The 20,658-nt window shown below is 44.8% G+C and overlaps 2 protein-coding genes across 2 annotated transcripts in view; one reads left to right on the top strand and one right to left on the bottom strand.

Annotated features, from left to right (window-relative positions):
- ATXN1 (ataxin 1) overlaps positions 1 to 20,658 on the bottom strand; it is a 295,425-nt gene that overhangs the window by 22,215 nt on the left and 252,552 nt on the right. The window lies entirely within an intron of this gene.
- GMPR (guanosine monophosphate reductase) overlaps positions 13,353 to 20,658 on the top strand; it is a 40,293-nt gene continuing 32,987 nt past the window's right edge. The window contains exons 1-3 of the mRNA XM_013190288.3: positions 13,353 to 13,652; positions 18,201 to 18,320; positions 19,022 to 19,105. Of these exons, the coding sequence (XP_013045742.1) occupies positions 13,566 to 13,652; positions 18,201 to 18,320; positions 19,022 to 19,105 (291 nt within the window). The 5' untranslated portion in view covers positions 13,353 to 13,565. The remainder of the gene's footprint in view (positions 13,653 to 18,200; positions 18,321 to 19,021; positions 19,106 to 20,658) is intronic.

Consider the following 20,658-nt stretch of genomic DNA (forward strand, 5'->3'; position numbering starts at 1 on the left):
AAGATCATGTAAAGACTCTCATGCGTCACAGACCTTGGTGAGCTTTCCCTGCTGGCTGTTTACTAAATTGCTGGGAGAGGGTAAGATATTCATTCCCGTATGCTCTTAGGTCCGCAGGTCTTGGCAATATTGAAAGACCTCTTCCAGGCCTTCCATGTCGAGGTGTGTAGTCCGTGTGCAGGCTTACATAACAGAATTACAAAATGGTTTAGGTTGCGTGGGGCCTCAGGAGATCATCTTGCCCAACCCTCCTGCTCAAGCAGGGCCACCTGGAGCTGGTTGTTCAGGACCACGTCCAGATGTCTTTTGAATACCTGAGCTTTCTCTCTGATGTCCCCACCCAGCTGCTTAGGTGTTGAAAGCAGTGATATGTCCCTCAAGTTCCCTCTTCTCTGGAAGGTCACCTCTTCAGGAACAGCAATGCTGTAGTATGCTGTCATTCACAAATGTGGCGCGTTCTCCCTTAACCATCAGGAGACTTCACTGCAGGATTTTCAGCACTGCTGCATCTCCCTTAAGAGAGAGAGCACGAAAGATGAGTGAGTCAGAAAACAACCAGCATCTCAAATCCTCACCGGTCTTTCTTGTCGGAGGCTGCTGGGCCAGCACTGACACCAGCCCTCTGCACTGAGGGTGTTAGACTGAGCGACCAACGTGGAATAGTGCCGGCTCTATTAAGTGTGAGGACAAATCACTAGCTGATAAAGCTGTTCTGGGGTAGGAGCCAGCTTGTTGCCTGGAAGAAAGCACCTTGGGTACCTCCCTGTCAGGACAGCCTGGTGTCTCCATTGCCTGAATTTGTAGTCCAACACAAGACAAAAACAGCAGCAGGTATCCCAAATGGACTCCAGTTCAACCAGTGGGATGTAATGGGGTGAGATGCAGCCATGCAATCCTGCCCCTCAAGTCCTCCCAACCCTCACTAGACAAAATACCAGACCCAAACAAAATATCCAGCCAGGCTGGAGGACTCGCAGTGCTCGCCACTGTTGCCAGCATGGTGCAGAGGGAGAGTACACACTGTGCATGCCAGAAATGTTGGGTCTGATCGCTCAGTTTAGCTGCAGAAATTCACAAGAATTGAAGTCTGCAAGTGAGAGGAGATGAAATTCTAGACAAGCTATAATTGGCAAACCTGAATGAGAACAGGGAATGAGCTAAGATCTCCTTCACCTGATTAAGTGATGCCTGGAAGCGTTTCAACGACGCAACAGGAGTTTTTAAGTACCAGCCATGTGTACTTGTCAAGATTGCTTCATCAGAAAAAAACAACGACAAGATTTCTGATCCGCCTGCCACTGAAATCAAATTTCACTCATTCAAAAGCACTTGATCAAATATAAGTAGAATGTCTAATACCAGCTGAGATTTAGCCCATATTTCCCAGGAACTGGAGTCACACTCTGTCCTTTTTATATCTACTGGTTCCTAATTGTTTCTTCAGTTTGCAGACTTGCTGTAACAGGAGTGTTTTGATGTATAGCTTTTGTATGTATATATGCTGTGTATGTCCGTGTCCTTGTTGTTATGCTAAACACAAATGTAAACCCACATTAAGCTCCAGCATCAGAGGCACATAAGGGAAGAAGGCTCCACCTGCAGCATGGACACACTGGAAAGTTTCTAAAACTTTCCTTGGATGCCAAGCCCACCACCGCATATCCCATCGCATCCTGCAGTGCTCTCATGGGCCACCGCTGGGCAAAGTCAGCAGCAAGGCCCCTCCAGGGAGGGGCCGTAACGTGAGTTGGTTCATTGGGACCTAGGGGCAGCCGAGCATCGTGTGTGTCACAGTATTTTCCCTACCCTGAGCCCTCCATATTATTGTTATTCAGGAGGGAATTCACATTGTACCCTTGTTCCCCCCTTTTGACTCACAGCTGTGTGCAGCACTGCTCAGCTGAGATTCAGAAACAAACTCCAGCTCCTCTCTATTAAATACGAAAATTATCACCAACATTTTATCACAGTCTTTTCCCCAGTCTTCCTGGTAGTAGCCAACTAAAAAAAGGAGACTGGGAGGTGTGGGGGGTGCTTAACGTTGCAGAAATAGAAGTTAACTTTTCTAATAACATCTGATGACCCAATAACTGATACGATCTCTTCATACAGCCACTGTTGTCATGACAATTAGATCTGTAGTCTAAGCATTTCTGGACTTTTTGCCAGGAAAGAATTGGAAAATTGATGAAAGGAAATTAATTATTTGTCCCCACAGTTTCTGTTGTAAGAATACAGCTGTTCTTTATCAGCATAATTCATTATTAATGTTTCCCAAGGCTCAGTTCAGATATATGCCCATGTTCTTCACATGCCACACTTCTGTTCTGACTAAATATTAAATGCTTTTTAAATATCAAAATGGTTTGCATTTCTCAGCTCTGTTCTGAGTTATGGGAAAAGAAAATACACGGACTTCTTTTGCCTTATGCATCTGAGTTTTACATGATGACACCACCAATGGATTCTATGGGCTTAGTCCCAGTTTGTTCTTGGGTAAGTAAGGTAAGGCAGACAGTTCCATAGAATATACAAGTCTGCTATTCCATTGCCCAAATGAAGGCTTAGGAAAGTAATCAGGAGTAAAGAAAGATGTCTTTTCACCAAATTTGGCACCAGACTCAATGGTTCAAGAGTGGGTCCACTTCAATGATCAGGAAATCAAATGTTTACAGACCTTTATTTATTTCTATCCTTTTCCTCACACAATAGTGTAGCCCCCCATATCTCCTTTACCAAAATTCACAAAACTTGTTTGCAAGGCCCCAAAGGGACATTGCAGCTCACTGATTTTCTCAACAAGCTCTTGCTCTGGCGAGCGATATACTACCACACGACAGCAGCGTGTCAGGGTGAAAAGTAGAGAAGTAGCTTGTAGCTGAATGCAAGAAGCTGCAGAAACATGGGAGCAAAAATAACTGAGCTACAATAATGAGGAGTGAAAAAGGGGGAGTGTGAGGAAATGCTCCCCTCACCCACGTTCTGCACTCACCATTTGCACCCTCGAAGGGCCAGTGGTGCAGCCCGGGGTGGGTGCCACAGCAGCAGCCTGGCAGAAGGAGCAGGGAGCAGCGAGATGGGCAGAGCTGGCAGCCACTCGCCTGCTACGCTGCTCTTAGTCTGGCGCTAATGCAGTGGGGTCAAGCGAGGGGACTGCAGGGAAGGCAAGTGGCTGCTGGCCCCACAGCTTAATGAGGCTAATTATTCCCTTTCCCACAGAGCCAGGCAGAAGGCTCAGAAAAGCAATTGTGTTTTGCTTCTTCCCTTCTTTCTGCGAAGAGAATGAGCTGCTGCTTAGGTAGCCTGGAGAAGCTGATTATTGCTCTCCTCACAGCACTCTGCCTAAAGAGGAAGAGCTTTTGCCATCCGAGCACAGTGGAAGGAAGAAAGACAAGCACAGGACTCAGAAGTCCAAAGAAATACCCTTACACTGGTCCTTTTCACTCGGGATACGGGATCAGCACAGACTTTACAATGTGCTGCAGGTGAACTGACATGGCAAATGGGAAATGGGAGCTGAATGAGCGCCAGAGGATTACACTGAAGCAAGGAAACTCAAGGGAAATTGTAAGAGAAGCTATTGAGGAGGGTAAGAATAAAGAGGCATTTGGTAGTAGGAGAGTCGATTGTGTGCCTGGAGAATAGCCATCCTTTTGTAAGGAGGAGCTAACAGAACGGTGATTATGAGTATGCCTGAAGCAAACGTTCATGGTATTACTGAGATGTTTGACAATTTAGTCAGGGGAGCTCCAGATGAAAGCAAAACCTATTAGCACTGTGTGTGCCGAGGAAAAAATGGAATGAATGGTATCTTATATTTATATCACACCTTTCATCCTGAAGGATCCCAAAGCACTCCGCAAACCACATATGGAAGTGACTTCTGCCTTTGCTGAAATAGGGACGATGGTGTGAAACATGCCAACTCTTTTAACTTCAAGAAACAGCACTGCTTCATGGCAGCTTGGGACAAAGGGAGAGACAGGTGGGCAAAAATCAATATGCAAAGTAACAGACAATTTGCTGGGCAAGGATGTGGGGTAACAGACTGACAAGATGCAGTGTATTCCAGAAGTCTTCATTATGTTAATGCAAAAAGATTGTAATCAGGATGAGTGCCTTACTGGCTCTGGGTGCTGCATACCCTCTGGGACAAATCAGGTTTTTGTTCCACAGAGCTTTCCAGAAAATGTATTGTGCACAAGACTAAATAAAATCCAAGCAAAGAAGTGATCTTGAATTTAGCCCCTTGTTCTCTTACAAGAACATAATTATTCACATTTATTTGTATTTTCTTGACAGAATGTGTATAACTATCTACCGCTTTTAAGGACTCTATTTCATTACCGTTTACCACCGGGGAATAGATTTTTAAACATATTTGTTCACAGGAAAAAAAAAAAAAAAAAAAAAAAAGCTAAAGAGGACCTGCACTCTTCCTAAAAAGGAGGAGGGCAATCGACAAGATTTGATCCATGGGTTTCAGGACACGGTTGTCCTATGCGTTTACTGAAATATCATAGACACCCATCAGTGTGTTAGATACAAGCCAACAGCTACAGACGTGCATCTAGTGTGGCCTGACATGCGAATAATCTTCACTTTTTAAACAGCCTTGCAAAACCAGTGCGTATTTTTTTCAAGCTTGTGCATTAAATTTTCCCTTCCCGTTTTATCATAGTGATATAGCAGAATATTTAGCAAGGTTTAATTTGCTGTGGGAGAGAGAGGCAGCGTTTTCTAGGTCACTTTAAGAATATCTTTAACATTAGTCAGCGAGGAACTATGGGTAAGAAAGGCACAGCGATGACAGCATAGTTGATGTTTAACATAATCCCTGTGTAGGTGTGTTAATAAAACAGCATGTGACGGCTGATGAATGCAGCTTTTATCTACATCACCCTAAACTCTTAAAGTGCAGCATAGGTCCAATCCAGCCAGCTTTTCTATTTTCCCATGATAAGAGGCAAATTACTTTGTGTTCTGCAGAAGTAAAACTCCCTGGCCAAGCGTACAAGGCATTTAAAGTTGTGGGAAATGTAATGTGGAGTTCAAAAGACACAAAACAACCCTCACAACTAGTTCAGATTAAAACTGGAAAAATCTACTTTTATTTATTATTTGCAGTGATTAAAAGAAAGTGCTTAATACAGAACAAACACAATGTAAGACTATCAACAATGTGGGGTTTTTTTGCCTGTAGATGGTGCAGTTGGGCAGCAAAGTTTCAAAGATTTTCTTTAAATAAAGATTAAACTGGGATCAAGAGCTAGGCATTACCAGATGTTCACAGTTTAGAAACATTTTTTTCTGTTCAGAATTTTTAGCAAGATTTCCACCCAACAGAGGAACATCAAGAAAAGCCCAGAAAATAAAGAAAATACCATTTGGCTATACAATGCCTTTTTATTAACGATGTGCCTTTCATTTATCTCATATAGCAACAACAGTGTGCTTATTCAAACAGGCTTTGGGCACCAGACCAAAGAAAACAATTACCAGGGTTAAAACAGACAATGTCCTGACCCTTCCTGATAAGCAGGAAATGGACTTTCAGGACCTCAGTCTGCCTTGCTCCCGAGGGGCTGACCAAATCAATGGTGACAAGCATAAGAGAACTATTTTTACTTTTCAATGCACAACAATATCTGTGTTAACCACCTCGATCCTGAGTAGCACAGACTCAGGGATAAACCTAGAGCTCACCAGTTCCACAAGAAATAGAAAACATAAGGGGAGCAGCAGGGTGATACAGATACAGTAAAAATTAAAACACACACAAAAAAACAAACAAACAAACAAACGAAAAACAGCCCAAGCCAAAACAAACCAATCAAAAAATAAAAATAAAAATAAAGTTAAAAGGCAAACAGCAATGCTAGTATTTGTGCTGCCCCAGCTCTGCTCTGACTTCTCTAGTACATACTGTAAAATCAACTGCTTGTGAGACAAAAGCATTTGCACAAAAGTACTGCTTGAATCCAGTGTTATCTTCTCCTTGCACAAGCAGGTTGAATTAACAGTGGGTTCTTAGGAGGTTCCAGGCTAATAATGATGGATGAAGTTCAGTAGCAAGCTTACATTCAAGTTTGAATGCAGACATTGGGAGAAAGGGGGATTGCCAGACCCAGGAGAGTCCAGCTTGTCGCAGTGAAATTCGCGTGCACTGTCATGACAGTAAGTGATTTGCTAACAAGAAGAAATCAGCTGCTATGCAGGCAACACTCAAAATTCATGTTTGACAAGTTCTTCTCAGCCCAAATGCTTCTTGAAGTTGTACACTACTACTTTTATTCACTTTGAAAATGTAATTTGTTATTTACTGAGGTATTTTTGCTATCTAACTTAACTTGCTTGGCCTCTTACAGAGAACACGGTTTAGTAACTTTTAGAAAATCCTGGTAAGTTAGCTTAGGTCCAGCCCAGACAAAAAGACCTCCATCCCTCTGGTCTGAGATGGGGAGGCCACATAGCCAGGCTGTCAAATAATTTTAGAGGACAGCAGATGCAAACACATGGACACACGTGAGGCCCAGGCCCAAAGCAAGAGTCTGGGGGAGGAAAATATAGGAGAGGCCTTATAAGTGCCCGCCTTTCCCAAAAGGAGCCTGGAGAGCTATGAATGTCACACCAAGGAACATTCTCAGAGCTGTAAGGAATAAGAATACATAGGGTCTAATCCTAATGATACTAATGGGAGTTAGTATTTGCTGTCTGAAGTCAGCTTGCTATAAATGCCAAACCCATGTAGGTAGGCTACAGCATTGTGCCACTTGTCCCTGAAGAGTATACTCCACGGCTTATTTCACCCCGTAGTGGTATTAAGTAGGGACAACTCCACTGCAGCTAGTAGTTTTACTGCTACAAGGGCAATGCGAGATGATAATCACAGTTCAGAAGTGTAACTTGCATGTGATCTTACTTTATTATTCAATTTGTCTTTCCTTGCCTTTCTCTTATGAAACAGAGCTTTAACGATGGTTATGACCAACAAATGAAGAATATAATTACAAGAATATTTAAAGCCTCTTGAGATCTCATAACAGAAGATACTCTGTAATGGCAAAGTAATGTACAGAGCCACAGAATCACAAAGTGGCAAAGGTCAGCAGGGGCCACTCAAGGTCATCTAGTCCAGGCAGGTTCAGCTAAGGCAGGTTGTCCAGGACCATGTCCAGTTGGGTTTTGAACGTCTCCAATGACAGAGACTCCACAACCTCTCTGGGCAAACTCTGTCAGTGTTCTACCCCCAGCACGGGCATCAAAAGCGTTTTCTTAGATGGTATTTTGTGCATTTCAGTTTGTGCCTCGTTCTGTCAGTAGGCACTACTGGGCTGGCTCCCTATGCAGAGCTCTGATGCAACAACATAATCCCTCTTCCATCCTGGGAGATGGCTTAAAATTTCCATAGAAAGAATCTCACTTTCTTTTACAGTACACAGGAGCTGGATGTGATCTGCAGATATAATCAACTCACAGTGGATAGTATACAACAGGTTTTGTCCCACTTATATAAAATCCACAGACCTTTTTCATAACACTAATGCCCTTTAATACACCAAACTGGACTGGTGCACGGCCATAAGCTTCACCATGCCGTGGCCCATACTCTTTAATTAATATCATGCTCCTTTGGACAAGCAGGCCAGCCAGCACTCTGCCAGGTAGTCTGAGCACAGTTCAGGGAATAGCATCAGACTGCTTCCAATATGCTGTAGGAGTGAAACCCCTTGAAGCTCGCATGTGGCATCTGATAAACAGATGCTACAAGCAAGCTATGCTCTGTCCTTGGCCTTGCAAAGACAGAAAATGGGCTTGGTCCGTTCTATTTATAAATATAGACAGACTCTAATTGTATTTCATATGCCACGGAAGGTCAGAGTCTCATTAATTATTAATTGATCTGATTACTTATAATTAGCATTTTAAACCTGTTGAAATCAAAAGGTATGGATACTGTCATTTACTCAGAAGCAAATTCTACCTTGAATGAGAAGTTGTTCTACTGAATTCAGCTTGGGCCTGGGGCTTAGATCCTGATTAGTAGTCTACCTTAAGACCTTTGATTTTAATGAAAAAGCCTATGGCATGAGTCTCTTCTCTTTATAACAAGTGATCCTCATGCATGTGGCTGAAGTCTGCTTGGCACAGCTATGTAGGTCAGGGGTGTCAGCCCCACTCCTCCCAGTTCTGGTGACTATCAAGGCCAGCAAAAGGCACGGTGTAGATGCTGTAATACTAGTGATAGTTCAGAGAAAGTCCCTTATCTCCACATCCAAAAGAAATCTTCTGCTTGCATTTGCAGGGTTTGCTGAGTTAGGTCTCTCAATCCATCTGTTGGCAAATGCTTTTCAATGTAGCCAAGACCCAAATTCAAACAGAAAAATAAAGGTGATTTAAATTTCCCAAACATACTAACTCTCCTTAACAGTGAAGCACCCTCATCACACATCCTGCAGCATGTTGCTCTTTCCAGATGTGGGATTTTGTTGGGAAGTTGTGGCACAGTTTGTGGGAGCACTTGCCAGCTGAGCAATGCTTTCACTACTGCTCACCACAGTCCATAAATAAGCATGCCGTCACAGGCTGGTTGTATGGAGCTGTATGAGGCTATGGCATTTTACTGGGAACCACAGCAAAGAAGTCAGCATGTGCTTCAGTTGTGTTAGCTGTGCGTCAGCTGTGACAATCAAGCTATGGGTTTCCTTTGACAAATAATGACAACCTCATTCCTTAAGGTTATCGCTGAATGGCTGTTTCATTACCAAGGGGGTGGTGAGGAAGTTACTCTTATTTAAATAAGAAGAAAGCTGAGCACGGATAAAAAGGGGTGTTTTTAATGCCATATACAAATAACCCGGTACACCACAAGTGAGAGACTGACCTCCAGCTGGACTGCATGTCACTGAGCACAACCCTTGGAGCCTAGAAGTTCACTCAGTTTTCAGTCTACTTCATTGTCATTTTATCTAGACTGCACTTCATCCGTTTGTTGCTAAAGATGTTATGGGAGTCTATCAAAAGCCTTGCTAAAGTCAAAATAAACAACATCCATTGCTCACCCCTCATCCACCAAATAAGTAATTTCATCATAGAAGGCAATTATATTAGCTGAGCATGATTTCGTCTTCGCAAATTCATGCCAACTACTTCCAGTCACCTTCTTGTCCTTTATAGGTTTGGAAATGTTTTCCAGGATTATTTGCTCCACCACTTTTCTAGGCACTGAGGTGAGGCTGCCTGGTCTGTTGTTCCTCCCCATCCTCCTTCTTGCTCTTCTTGAAGAGAGGAGTGCCATTTGCTTTTTACAGCCCTCAGGAACCTCTGTCCACTGAACACCATGATCTTTCAAAGATAATCTAGAATGGTCTCACAGTGGCATTGGCCAGCTCCCCCAGCACTTGAGTGCATCCCATCAGACTCCATCAACTTGCATATGCGCAACCTGTTTAAATATTCCCTGACTCGATTCTGCTCTGCTGAGGGTAAGTCTTCATTGTTGCTAACTTTCCCGTGAGTCTCAGAGGCCTGGTATTCCTGAAGGCAAGTCTTTCCAGGGAAGACCAAGGTGAAGAAGCCAATGAGTACCTCGGCCTCTTCTGTGTGCTTTGTCACTAGACCCCGTTTGTGAACTCATTTCTATTATGAAACACAACAGCATTTACAATTACAGTAACAGCATGAAAATCACAAGGATAAAAATAACTTGTAGGTAATCATAGGCTGAAGTCAGATAGGCATTTCCTCTTGAAACATGGTATTATGCTCACTCCTCCCTCTTCTAAAACACCACATTTAGGAAACGGTCAGAAGACCTAAGAAGTTACACCGGCATTGTCTTCAGAGTTCATTGTTCCATCTGTTTTTAGGCATAAATGTAAAACAACCCAGTAGAGAAAAGAACAGCTCTGAAGGAAAGTAATTGGAATAATTTACATATGCTAATCTCTGACATCAGTAGTAGCTCATTTATACTTCCAGTATAAATACCGGAACTGCATACAACCTGGCTGAACAGCTTTATCTTCCAAGCACAAAGAGCTAACATGGGATCACTGCAGATATAAAGAGGAATAGCAAAGACATATAAAGAGACATATATCATTTCTTCTTTTGAAATTAACTTGACTACTGATCATGTCCCTTCTGGTGTCTAGACTTCAGAAAGGACACTGAAAAAGACAGAGACGGTTCAGCAAAAAACATAGTTTTAATTGCAGAAAATATATTTTCAAATAAGAAAGTGGTGCATTTCAAACTTTGTAAATTTCCAAGATCAGAGCTGATCTGAGAAACCAGACTAGTCTGTTGGCATGTGCACATGGGGAAAATACTGCATATTAGTAGATACTGTAATCTACAAAAAATAGCATGGCAAGTTCTGTGAGGGGAAATTGAAATGAAAATAGCTGAAATGAGACACAGCATCAGGCTTGGATTTTCTGGGGTTTACAAGTATCACTGCTCCTGCTAATTCCAACTCCTACTCCCCATGACAGTGCTGACCTTTTGTGTGTCCAGTGGCTTCTTTCTCACTTCTTAGCATCCCATGCCTGCCATGAGGTGTGAAGACATGGTGGCAGGCAGGGACAAAGAAAGCATTTGTGTTTTCTCCATTTTCAGTGCTCTACTACATGTGTGCCACTTTCACAAGACCCATTCTTATCATTAATAAAAGGAAGTCCCAGGGAACTACAGGCTAGTCAGTCTCACCTCTGTGCCTGGCAAGATCATGGAGCAGATCCTCCCGGAAACTATGCTAAAGCACATGGAAAATAAGGAGGCGACTGGTGACAGACAACATGGCTTCACTAAGGGCTGATCATGCGTGACAAATCTGGTGGCCTTCTACAATGGGGTTACAGCATTGGTCAGTAAGGGAAGAGCAACTAACATCATCTACTTGGACTTGTGCAAAGCATTTGACACTTGTTCTGCATGATATCTTTGGCTCTAGATTGGAGTGACGTAGATTTGATGGATGGACCACTCCGTGCATAAGGAATTGGTTGGATGGTTGCACTCGAAGAGTTGTGGTCAATGGCTCAATGTCCAGGTGGAGACTAGTAATGAATGGCATTCCTCAGGGGTCAGTATTGGGACCGGCACTATTTATCGTTGTCAGTGACATGGACAATGGGATTGAGTGCACCCTCAGCAAGTTTGCTGATGACACCAAGCTGTGTGATGCAGTCAACATGCTGGAGGGAAGGGATACCATCCAGAGGAACCTGGACAGGCTTGAGAGGTGGGCCTCTGCAAACCTCATGAAGTTCAACAAGGTCAAGTGCAAGGTCCTGCACCTGGGTCAGGGCAATCCCAACTAGAAATATAGGCTGATGAGCCTATAACACCATTGTTTGATGAGAAGCTCAACATGAGCCAGCAAGGTGCACTTGTAGCCCAGAAAGCCAGCCATATCCTGGGCTGCATCAAAAGAAGTGTGGCCAGCAGGGCGAGGAAGGTGCAAGGTGTTCATTGTGCACTCATGAGACCCTACCTGGAGTCCTGTGTTCAGCTCTGGGCCCCCAGCACAAGAAGGACATGGACCTGTTAGAATGAGTCCAGAGGAGGGCCATGAAGACAGGCTGAGGGAGTTGGGGTTGTTCAGCCTGGAGAAGAGAAGACTCCAGGGAGACCTTATAACAATCTTCCAGTAGCTAAAGGGGGCCTACAGGAAAGCTGGGGAGGGACACTCTGTCAGGGAGGGTAGTGATAGGACAAGGGGTAATGGCTTTAAACTAAAAGAGGATACATTTAGATTAGATATTTGGAAGAAACTATAAGGGTGGTGAGGCACTGGAACAGGTTGCCCAGAGAAGCTGTGGATGCCCCAACCCTGGAAGTGTTCAAGGCCAGGTTGGATGGGGCTTTGGGCAACCTGGTCTCATGAGAAGTTGGAACTGGATGGTCTTTAAGGTCCCTTCCAATCCAAACCATTCTGTGATTCTATGTGTAAATGGTGGGAGATGTGGTATCTGTCTAAAAGATACATTTTATTAGCTGCTATATTGCTGAACACTGTGGAGAAATCACCAAGTGAACAGCCTTTGTTAAACTGATGAGACTGATTGTAAAGGGTCCTGTTTCACCCGCACATTTCCGTGGGAAGCAGCCACAATGCCAGCCTCTCATGCAGCATCTTGGGGAGTTGTGAAGCTTCAAGGCTTCTTAGAAGACTAATTCAAGGCCTCTAAACCCAGACATTCAGAACAGCAAGCAATGTCTGTCTACTATGTAAAGCCTGGGCCTTGTGCTCAGTCTTATTAAATTATCTGGGATACTGGGGCACAGAGGTGTAAAAGAGCTTTGCTGGAGGCAGGGTGTTGACTGGACATGTGCAACTTTTAGATAAAGAAGAAAGCACTACCTCATCTTGCAGTGCGGCTGAGGAAGGGAAGCCAGCAACGATCTTCCCCTGCTTCAGTTTCCAGTCACTGATAGTGCTCTTAGCAAGCACGTCTCTTGCAAATAAGCCCAAATCTAACTACCAACTGACTTCGTAATTAAATAGACTTTAAGGCTCAAAGATCCCGTGGAAGTCCTCTCATATGGTACCCTCATATCAATCCCTGAGCCAGTTGATGTGGACCGGACCCAGCATGCCAGATTCTGTTGCTACGGGGGTTTTGCAACCTCCTGTCGTGTTGAAAACAATCATATAAAGTCACAGATCAGGCTTCTCTGTGTTACGGGGAGCAAAAGAAGCTTCCTGTACGTGTACTAAAATAAGAAATTAACATGCAGAGGCAGCTCCAGGTGGCTGGCAGTGTGACTGCTCTCCTGTGACCAGCCAGCTGCATGTTTTTGGTTTTTAACACAGAAAACAGGCATTAGTGCTTTGCCACATTCGGGACCAGCTTGGGGGGCTCCTGGAGCGGGCCATGCTCCCCTTCACCAGACGACAGCAGGGCCAAGGGCGAGCTGGGGTTCAGAGCACGGGGAGCACACTGGAAAACCCTGACTCCCATCACCACCCAGGCAGACCAAAGGCCGCCCCTTTGTAAGGTGTAGAGGCAAACTTTGTGCCCCAAAAACACTGGGGGAGCGCCACCACCCCACATGGCCGCAGCCCCCTCAAGGCCGCCCCCGGGCCGGGCGAGGCGGCGGCCACAGGTCCGCAACCGTCCCCCGGGTGTCGGATAAGGGGAGGGGAAACAAAATGTCGGCACAGCCCCTCGGCGGGCTCCCCCACGGCCGGCTGTACGCCGCTCGGGCACACGGAGGCGCCATTTGCTCTGCCCTTGCTTTGCCCTTAAGCCGCCGGCGGTGCCCGCGCCGCGCCTCACCCTGCACGGGCGGCTGCAGGCGGACACCGCGTCCCCGTCCCCGTCCCCATCGCCGCACACGCGGCCAGCGCCCAGCCCGGCGGAGAAGCAGGGGCAAGGGGCGGCCGGCTGCGCTCCTAATAAAGCGCCCTATAAATAGGCTCCGTGCGCGGCCCTCAGGCTTTGGCCGCCGCGGCTCTGCAGGCGGCGCGGTGCAGCCCAGCCCAGCCGAGCCGAGCCGTGCTGTGCCGAGCCGGCAGGAGAGCTGGGGCTGCCGCAGCCTGACCCCCAAGCAAGATGCCCCGGGTGGACGCAGACCTCAAGCTGGACTTTAAAGACGTCCTGCTCAGACCCAAAAGAAGCAGCCTCAAAAGCAGATCAGAGGTGGGGGCTCCTGAACCCGGCGTGCTTTCCCTCCCGCTCTCAGCCCCCTGACTTCCCTCTAACCCTCCTTCCTCCTTTCCCTCCCCGCTTTATTTTTATCCCCCGGTGTAACGTCGCAGTGCCCTCCCCGCTCGAAACGCCCTTTGCGTGCCGGGAGGGTGATGGTTGCGGGTGGGTGCCGCCGCTCCGGGCAGGAGGGGGCCGGAGTTGTGGGGCCACGCCGCCGTGACCCGCTCTTTTGCAGAAAAAGAGGGAAAAAAGGGAAGAAAAGGGGTAGGGGTGGGGGTGCTGGGGGCGCTGCTTGCTGCCGACAGGTGCCTATGCGGGGGCCGGGGGGGAGCCCCGCGGGGCTGGGTAGCGGCCCCGCAGTGCTGTGGCAGGTTAAGCGGCAGCCCTTTTCCTTTTTAACAGCAAAACAAGCAAGCAACCAGTGAGGATGGGCAGGAGAACCTCCCGTGGCTTTGCCTGCCCCTGGCTAGGGTTCCCAGCCTGGGGTGGTGAGGTGGATTTCTCCCTCACAAGGCTCAGGGCTGCATGCCCCTGTTGCTGCTGCTAGCCCGGGTAGGACTCCATGTCCCTGCAGGCTCTTGTGGCTGATAGCCGGGTACCCCTGCGGCTCCTTCTCAGCAGAGGTCAGGAAGGACCCCAAAAATGCAGTGGGGATCGCCTCCACAAAAAAATGGCCGCCTCAGGCGCAAAAGTGCCATCTCGTTTACCTCATGTAACCCCAAGCTTAAGGAAGGATTTAGTTTGACTAATGAGGGTTGTGCCTTGTGCTGCAGGATGGAAGGGGGATTAAGCTTTTCTGCAGGGGAAGCGGAGTCGTAAGAGAGGCTGAGACAAATCAGGTGGGGTGGAAAGAGAAGACTGGGATGGGAAGCAGGGGTGGCCGTGCTGGCGGGCAACAAATTTTCTTACCCTTGTGAAAGTGTAAGATTAGGGAGACCCTCTCAACAGAAATGTAACCTCAGGTCAGTCCCAAGTCCCTTTTAAATTACAAGGAACAGCGTCCAGGCTGAGTAACTCATCCTCATGTGCGGTTACTTGTATCAGGCTTGTAGGCCCTTTCTGGCCGTTTGCTTTCAGCACCTCCGTCCCCTCTTTAATAAAAAGTCACCTGTTTGCTGGCCTGGCAAACAGGTGGAGCTGTGCTCCACCGAGTGACACATGGCTCCTTCCAGCGCAGCGCTTTGTATATTTAGCGGCGCGCAGGCTGTGGAAAGAAGGGCTGCCGGGAAGGGAAAATGATAGGGGGAATGTGAGCTGGTACGGCAGGGTTGTGGCGGGTGGCTGCGATGAGCTGTTAAAAGCATTTCAGATGAGAAAAAGTGCGTGTCATGAGGGGGGGTCAGTGAAAACTGATGAAGGTTAAGAAATGGAACACCATCACTGAGGCTGTAGCAACAGGGATAAACAGTGAGAGCCAGATCTGAAAATGGACAGCCCCAGTCTGCCTCAAAACAAGAATATAAATAAATAGTGCTGGCAGAGGAACAGAGGCAGCATACTACAGTGCCTGTTACCCAGCAAGCTGCTGCTTTGAAGCTTTTATCAGCAAGCAACTTGCTTTTTTGGTGTGAATGCCTCATTTTGCACAAGGCTAGCTTTTTGTGCAGTAGCTGGAATTCAGTCAGCTTCTTAGGCAATTTGGGGTGTTTGCAGCTCTTCTTCTGGGTCTGCTATGATGATACTTGATTGCAGTTCTGTGCACTGTCTTCATTTTCCATCACTGCTTTTTTGGAGAGATACCAGAAATCTTAAAATTTGAATTCAAGTCTAAAATTGATTAAAGCAATAATTGGAGTGGGAGACTGTATGGGTACAGCCTTGTCTGTCAGTGGCAGCTCGGTACTCATATACCCTTGGACTTAGCCTCTGCAAGCTGTCCCATTTAAGTTCACCAGACAAGAGTCATTAGTTCATTAGTCTCCTAGTCATTAATTTAAATTTGCAAATTTAAATGAGTCCAGGAAGCTTTAACAGAATAGTCAATGTCTCAGTACTTTTCGAAGGTCTGGGTAGGAGTTAATTTACTTATTTATTTTTCTTCTGAAGGAACACGTACTGTTGTTGAATGATGGTGAGCAATCCTAGAGTCTGAAGTTATTTTTTCCTAATGCATAGAACAATAAGCTATAAATTAGCTGTTGCCACTCAGAAAAGAGATCTTGGAGTTGTGAATCTCTGAAAGCATCAGCAGCATTCAAAAAGGCAAAGAGGAGGTCAAAAATGCTACTAGAGGAACTAAGCAATACTTGGTATGTTCATCTTGAGTACACAGCTCTGATGGTCCCTTCACAAGAATATCATAATAGCTATAGAATACCAGAATAGCTAGAGAGAATAGCAGCAAGGGTGATCAGCAGTATTGACTGGTTTCAACATGGGGGAAGAAAAAAATCTAGGGCTATCCAGTATGGAGAAGCAGCAGCTGTGGGCAATATACCAGAAGTCCATGAAGTGAACAGCGGAATGGACAAGGTGAAACAGAACTGGTTGCTGATAGTTTCTCACAAAACTAGACAGGAAACACTGAATATAGTTAGGAGGCAAAGGTTACACTTTTTATGTAATGTATAATTCAGTTTTGGAAAACATTGCTATAGAATATCAGAGAGGCTAAATGTATGAATGTACTCAAAAATACTGGGCAAGTTCTTTGTCCGTGAGTGGCTATTTAGCACAGTGGGTTGGAGAAGAACTTTGGCTTCGAAGGTGCCTGAACACCAGATTCTTGGGGCCTGGGAAGGTAGGCTAAGGAAAGAGTCTTTCAAAACTTGCCTTGGTTTTTATTTTCCCATCCCAGACATCTGGTACTGGCTGTGTGGAGAATTAGGGCACCGCATAAATGTCTCCATCCCTGTGTGGCATTTCTCCTGCTCTTGTACAACAAAAGCCTCATTAGTGGAAGCCCTGCAATTATCCCACACAGATGCCTGCCTGCACAGTATTATCATTTGTGTGGATAATTGCATGAGATCCATCTAGCTGGTTGGTTAAAGGAAGTCATATATGAAAAGTTATAGTAGGTGGAAGTGAGAATCACTGAGAGTAATGGCCTTGTGTTTCCTGTGTAGCTTTGCATCTTGCCTCATTCTTAAGCATACTTTTCATCTTCAGGTCTGTGAAAGGGACTTTTTCCTCTGTATTAATGTAAGGTGATTGTTCTGGTGCTATTGTCTCTGTAGGACTGTTTGCATGATACTTTTCTCCCCTTGTTTCTAGTTAATAGTTACATTATTTTTTAAAAAGTGAATGAAATATATGAAATGCCTTCCTCACTAACTGCAGCTGAAATTGCCATAAGAATGTTATGTCATCGCTGATGGATGGAGAAGTGGGCTTCTCTGATAGTGAATGGGAAGAAAGGCAAGTCTCCATTAAGATTTATCTTGGACTGTCCTCTGAAGTGACCCTTCCCTTATGAGCTTATACAAAGTGAAAATCTGTTTTGTAATAGGTTGCTGAGGCACTGATTCGTTTCTCTCAAATCAGTAATAAAAATATCACCATATTAATCAGTCAGAATGTGGCCTGCAATACGACAAAGCTCAAAATATGCTGTGAATATATAATCAGTCATATATTGTTTATATTGTTTCTTTTCTGGTGATGGATTTCAGTTCAGTCCAGGTTTCTGAGTGTTCCTGGGTTAAGGAAGTGAGGAACAATCAAAACTATGAAAGAGCCTTCATTTTCACTGTGTTATTTCAGAGACTAAACTAATACCTTACTGTTGCACATTTCTTAGATTTCTTTTTCCTTTTGTGAGATGCTAAGTAGACCAGTGGGAACTGATGCAGCTTTGATATTACCTCTTGCATATGAACAAAATGCCTGATGTTATCATAGTCGTTTGAGGATGCTGAAGAAGAAATAACTTTGAAGACAAAGGCTCACACAGTTGTAAGAAATTAACTTAGAAACTAGCTGCCTTTTGGTTTAATAAGCCAGGGTATGATTGTTTGTATTGTTTGGCAAAAGTAGCTGGCAGCCATATCCAAAAGTAAGAGCTTGATTTTGAATTATTATATTGTCATTTACATTAAAGAATGGGACGAATCCCTCTATGCCCTGGAATCAAGCAGAGTTCCAGCTCCGACTTCTGTGGAGTTAGGATTTCACCTCTCATTTCTCAGGCAGCCACCCAAACAGCTGATGTTACTTCTGTATAAAATCATCCACAGTTCCCATTGTCCTTTCTTTCCTTTCCTTATCTGTCTCTAACAAACCCCTCTGCCTTGTGTTTTTTTGGTTGGTTGGTTTTGTTTTGTTTTAATTTTGATCCTCTTTTTCTTCAGCAAGAGCTCTCTAACACAGAAAACAGTATTCCATATATGTATTTTTTTTGTTATTTGTAGGACAGAAGTTGTAACAAAACAAGTAAATGAAATTTAGTGAAGCAGTAGTGGAATGAAAGGAGGAGGACTGGGAAGCTCGAGGAAAATTAAGAATCAGTGTCCAAACCTGCTGGCACTGAAGTTAATGGCAAAACTTTTGTTATGTTACAATCAATTACTGAAAAGAATGTGTGCCTATCCATTGCAGGTTGACCTCACGCGTACCTTCACCTTCCGCAACTCCAAGCAGACGTACACGGGAATTCCCATTATAGTGGCAAACATGGACACTGTGGGGACATTTGAAATGGCCGTGGTTATGGCTAAAGTAAGTCTTGATTCTCATTTTGGCAATGGTTGGGAACCGAGTGGGTGACAGTGAACAGCCTCATTCATTTTTAGCTATGATTATTGAAGAACACAGCGTGAGGAGTTATAAAATGCAGAACAAGAAGGTTTCACATCAAAGCAGCTGTGCTTTAACAGCAATACAGTTACCCAGAGAGAGGGATCCAGATTTTAGAATTTTAGTGGGGATGTTTACTGGGAAGTTCGCACCTTGGACCTAGCTCAGCCTCAGGTGAGCTAGAGCTCACTAACCTCTAGAGCTTAGTTTTTCATGTGTATATTGTGTTCTATTCCAGAAAAATATTGTTAGCTGAGAAGGGTTTTGAAAGTGTTAGTTACTGGATAAAGCTGCAGCAGTCAGGACTCTCTGGGTAATAAGCCTCTAGCCTTAAGACTCACCTTAATCTCTTGCAGTGCATAAACACATGCAAAATATTGACCACAACTCTATTAAAAAATGTCAGAAACCTGGTCCTGAAAGGTTCTCTAATTATGCCAAGCTACCTTTGAAGAGCCATTTGGAGTTGCCTGGTCCCTTACTCACCATTTTTCACTGTTACTGTTTCTTTCAAGCAAGATGACCCTATACTTAAAATGGGAATTTCTGATATTCTGTTATGCCACAGCTGAGGGAAGGGTGACTAACTTGGACATTAATATCAGTTTTCTTATTTTTGCTAGCATGCAATGTTCACTGCAATTCACAAGCATTATTCTCTGGAAGAATGGAAGCTGTTTGCTGCCAATCACCCAGAATGCCTTGAGGTACATTTTCGTACTGTAAATTATTACGGTTTATTGCTCTGTTCTGAACTCGCATACAGTGGGGTCCCTTGGGAATACTGTCAAGTGAGGTTTTGGGGAATGGAGATATTTGCTGTTCTTAAATGCATCCAGGGAAGTGGCTTGTCCTGGTTTACAAAGTAAGCTGTGAGAGTCCATAATGGAAGTGCTAATATTAAGATGTAAAAAGCAAAGTTTATATATGCCTAGAAAGGAAACAGAGAAATATCCTGAACAAACAAGAAGGATACAGCAAGGAAGAGGTCTAACTGCTACCCTTTTTCTGGTGGCAGCTGCGGTAGCGCTGGTGATGGAGAAGGCCAAGTTCACAAAGTTCACAAGTATGAATAACCTCAAGAAACCCAGCAATGAACTGGCTCTGCATGCCCTTGTGGTAGGCAGAGTCTTTGCTGTCAGGTATGAAAGCAGAACCACAGCCTGTGGGCTGGAGTAGCCCGGGTGCTGGGCCCAAGCAGGAACGAGCTTTGGAAGTTGTCAGAGCACACGTGTCCGTCATTTACCTCCTTGCACCAGAGCTCACGCTATGTTGCTACTAGATGTGCTGCCCCGCTTGTTCAGAGGGTCCTAGCCTGAACCGGTACAGAGGAACACCAATTACTAAATTTAAACGCTGATGTAGGTTCAGACATTTTCATATCCAAATTTCTTCTGCGTTCTGGCAGGACCCTACACCAGGAGAGTCAGGAGAAGAGTGTTATCTAACCATTTCTCCGTCTCCTTAGTGTTCAGCACAGTTCTGAAATGTGGCCTGTACAGAAAAGAATACAACACAGCTGTATTGTATCTTTACCTTTGCCTCATTTCAGAGTTATGTTATGAAGGCTATTGATTACAGGATTGTCTGAGAGCCAGCCTATCACTTAAGTTTGTCAGGGTTCTTTATTTGCCACTATAGGGTAGAAAGTGATCCCAGGAATATCCTGTGCCTGAACACTTTGGCACTTAGATAGCTCTTTGTGGTTCGTAATCGCTGGAGTAGGCTCTCCTAGTGATTAAATACTGACTTGCTCCGTGACCTTGGATTTCTGCAGAGGTTTTGTGGACCAACAGCTGTGGAAACTATTTTTCTGTTGGAAAGAACTCATGTGAAGACAGAGGAGGAAGCAATCTGCTTGTTTTCAGTGGTAGCTGACCCTGCTTGAGCAGGGGGTCGGACTGCAATCTCCAAAGGTCCCTTCCAAGCTCAACTGTTGTGTTCTTCTGTAGATCGGGGGGAGGGTTTGGTGAGCTGAATCCTACTCTGACAGTACTCTGAATTTTTCCACTCTTTTCTTGGACATATACCTTGTTAGGTCTTCTGTGTTTGTGTTAATCTGAAAACAGCAGAACCTTCATCCATTTCAGGTAAATTATATTTGACTATGATAAGGAGCTTGTGAATGAAGAGCTCATAAAACACTAATTTTACTTCACAGTTACAGAGGTAACAATGGTTACCTTCCTGGTATTCCCAGGAAGGTATTTATTTCATATTATATAGTAAGACCTTCACTAGTTTCCAGCACAGGTTTCCC

This window comes from Anser cygnoides, chromosome 2 (assembly GCF_040182565.1).
Source record: "Anser cygnoides isolate HZ-2024a breed goose chromosome 2, Taihu_goose_T2T_genome, whole genome shotgun sequence".
Taxonomy (NCBI): Eukaryota; Metazoa; Chordata; class Aves; order Anseriformes; family Anatidae; genus Anser; species Anser cygnoides.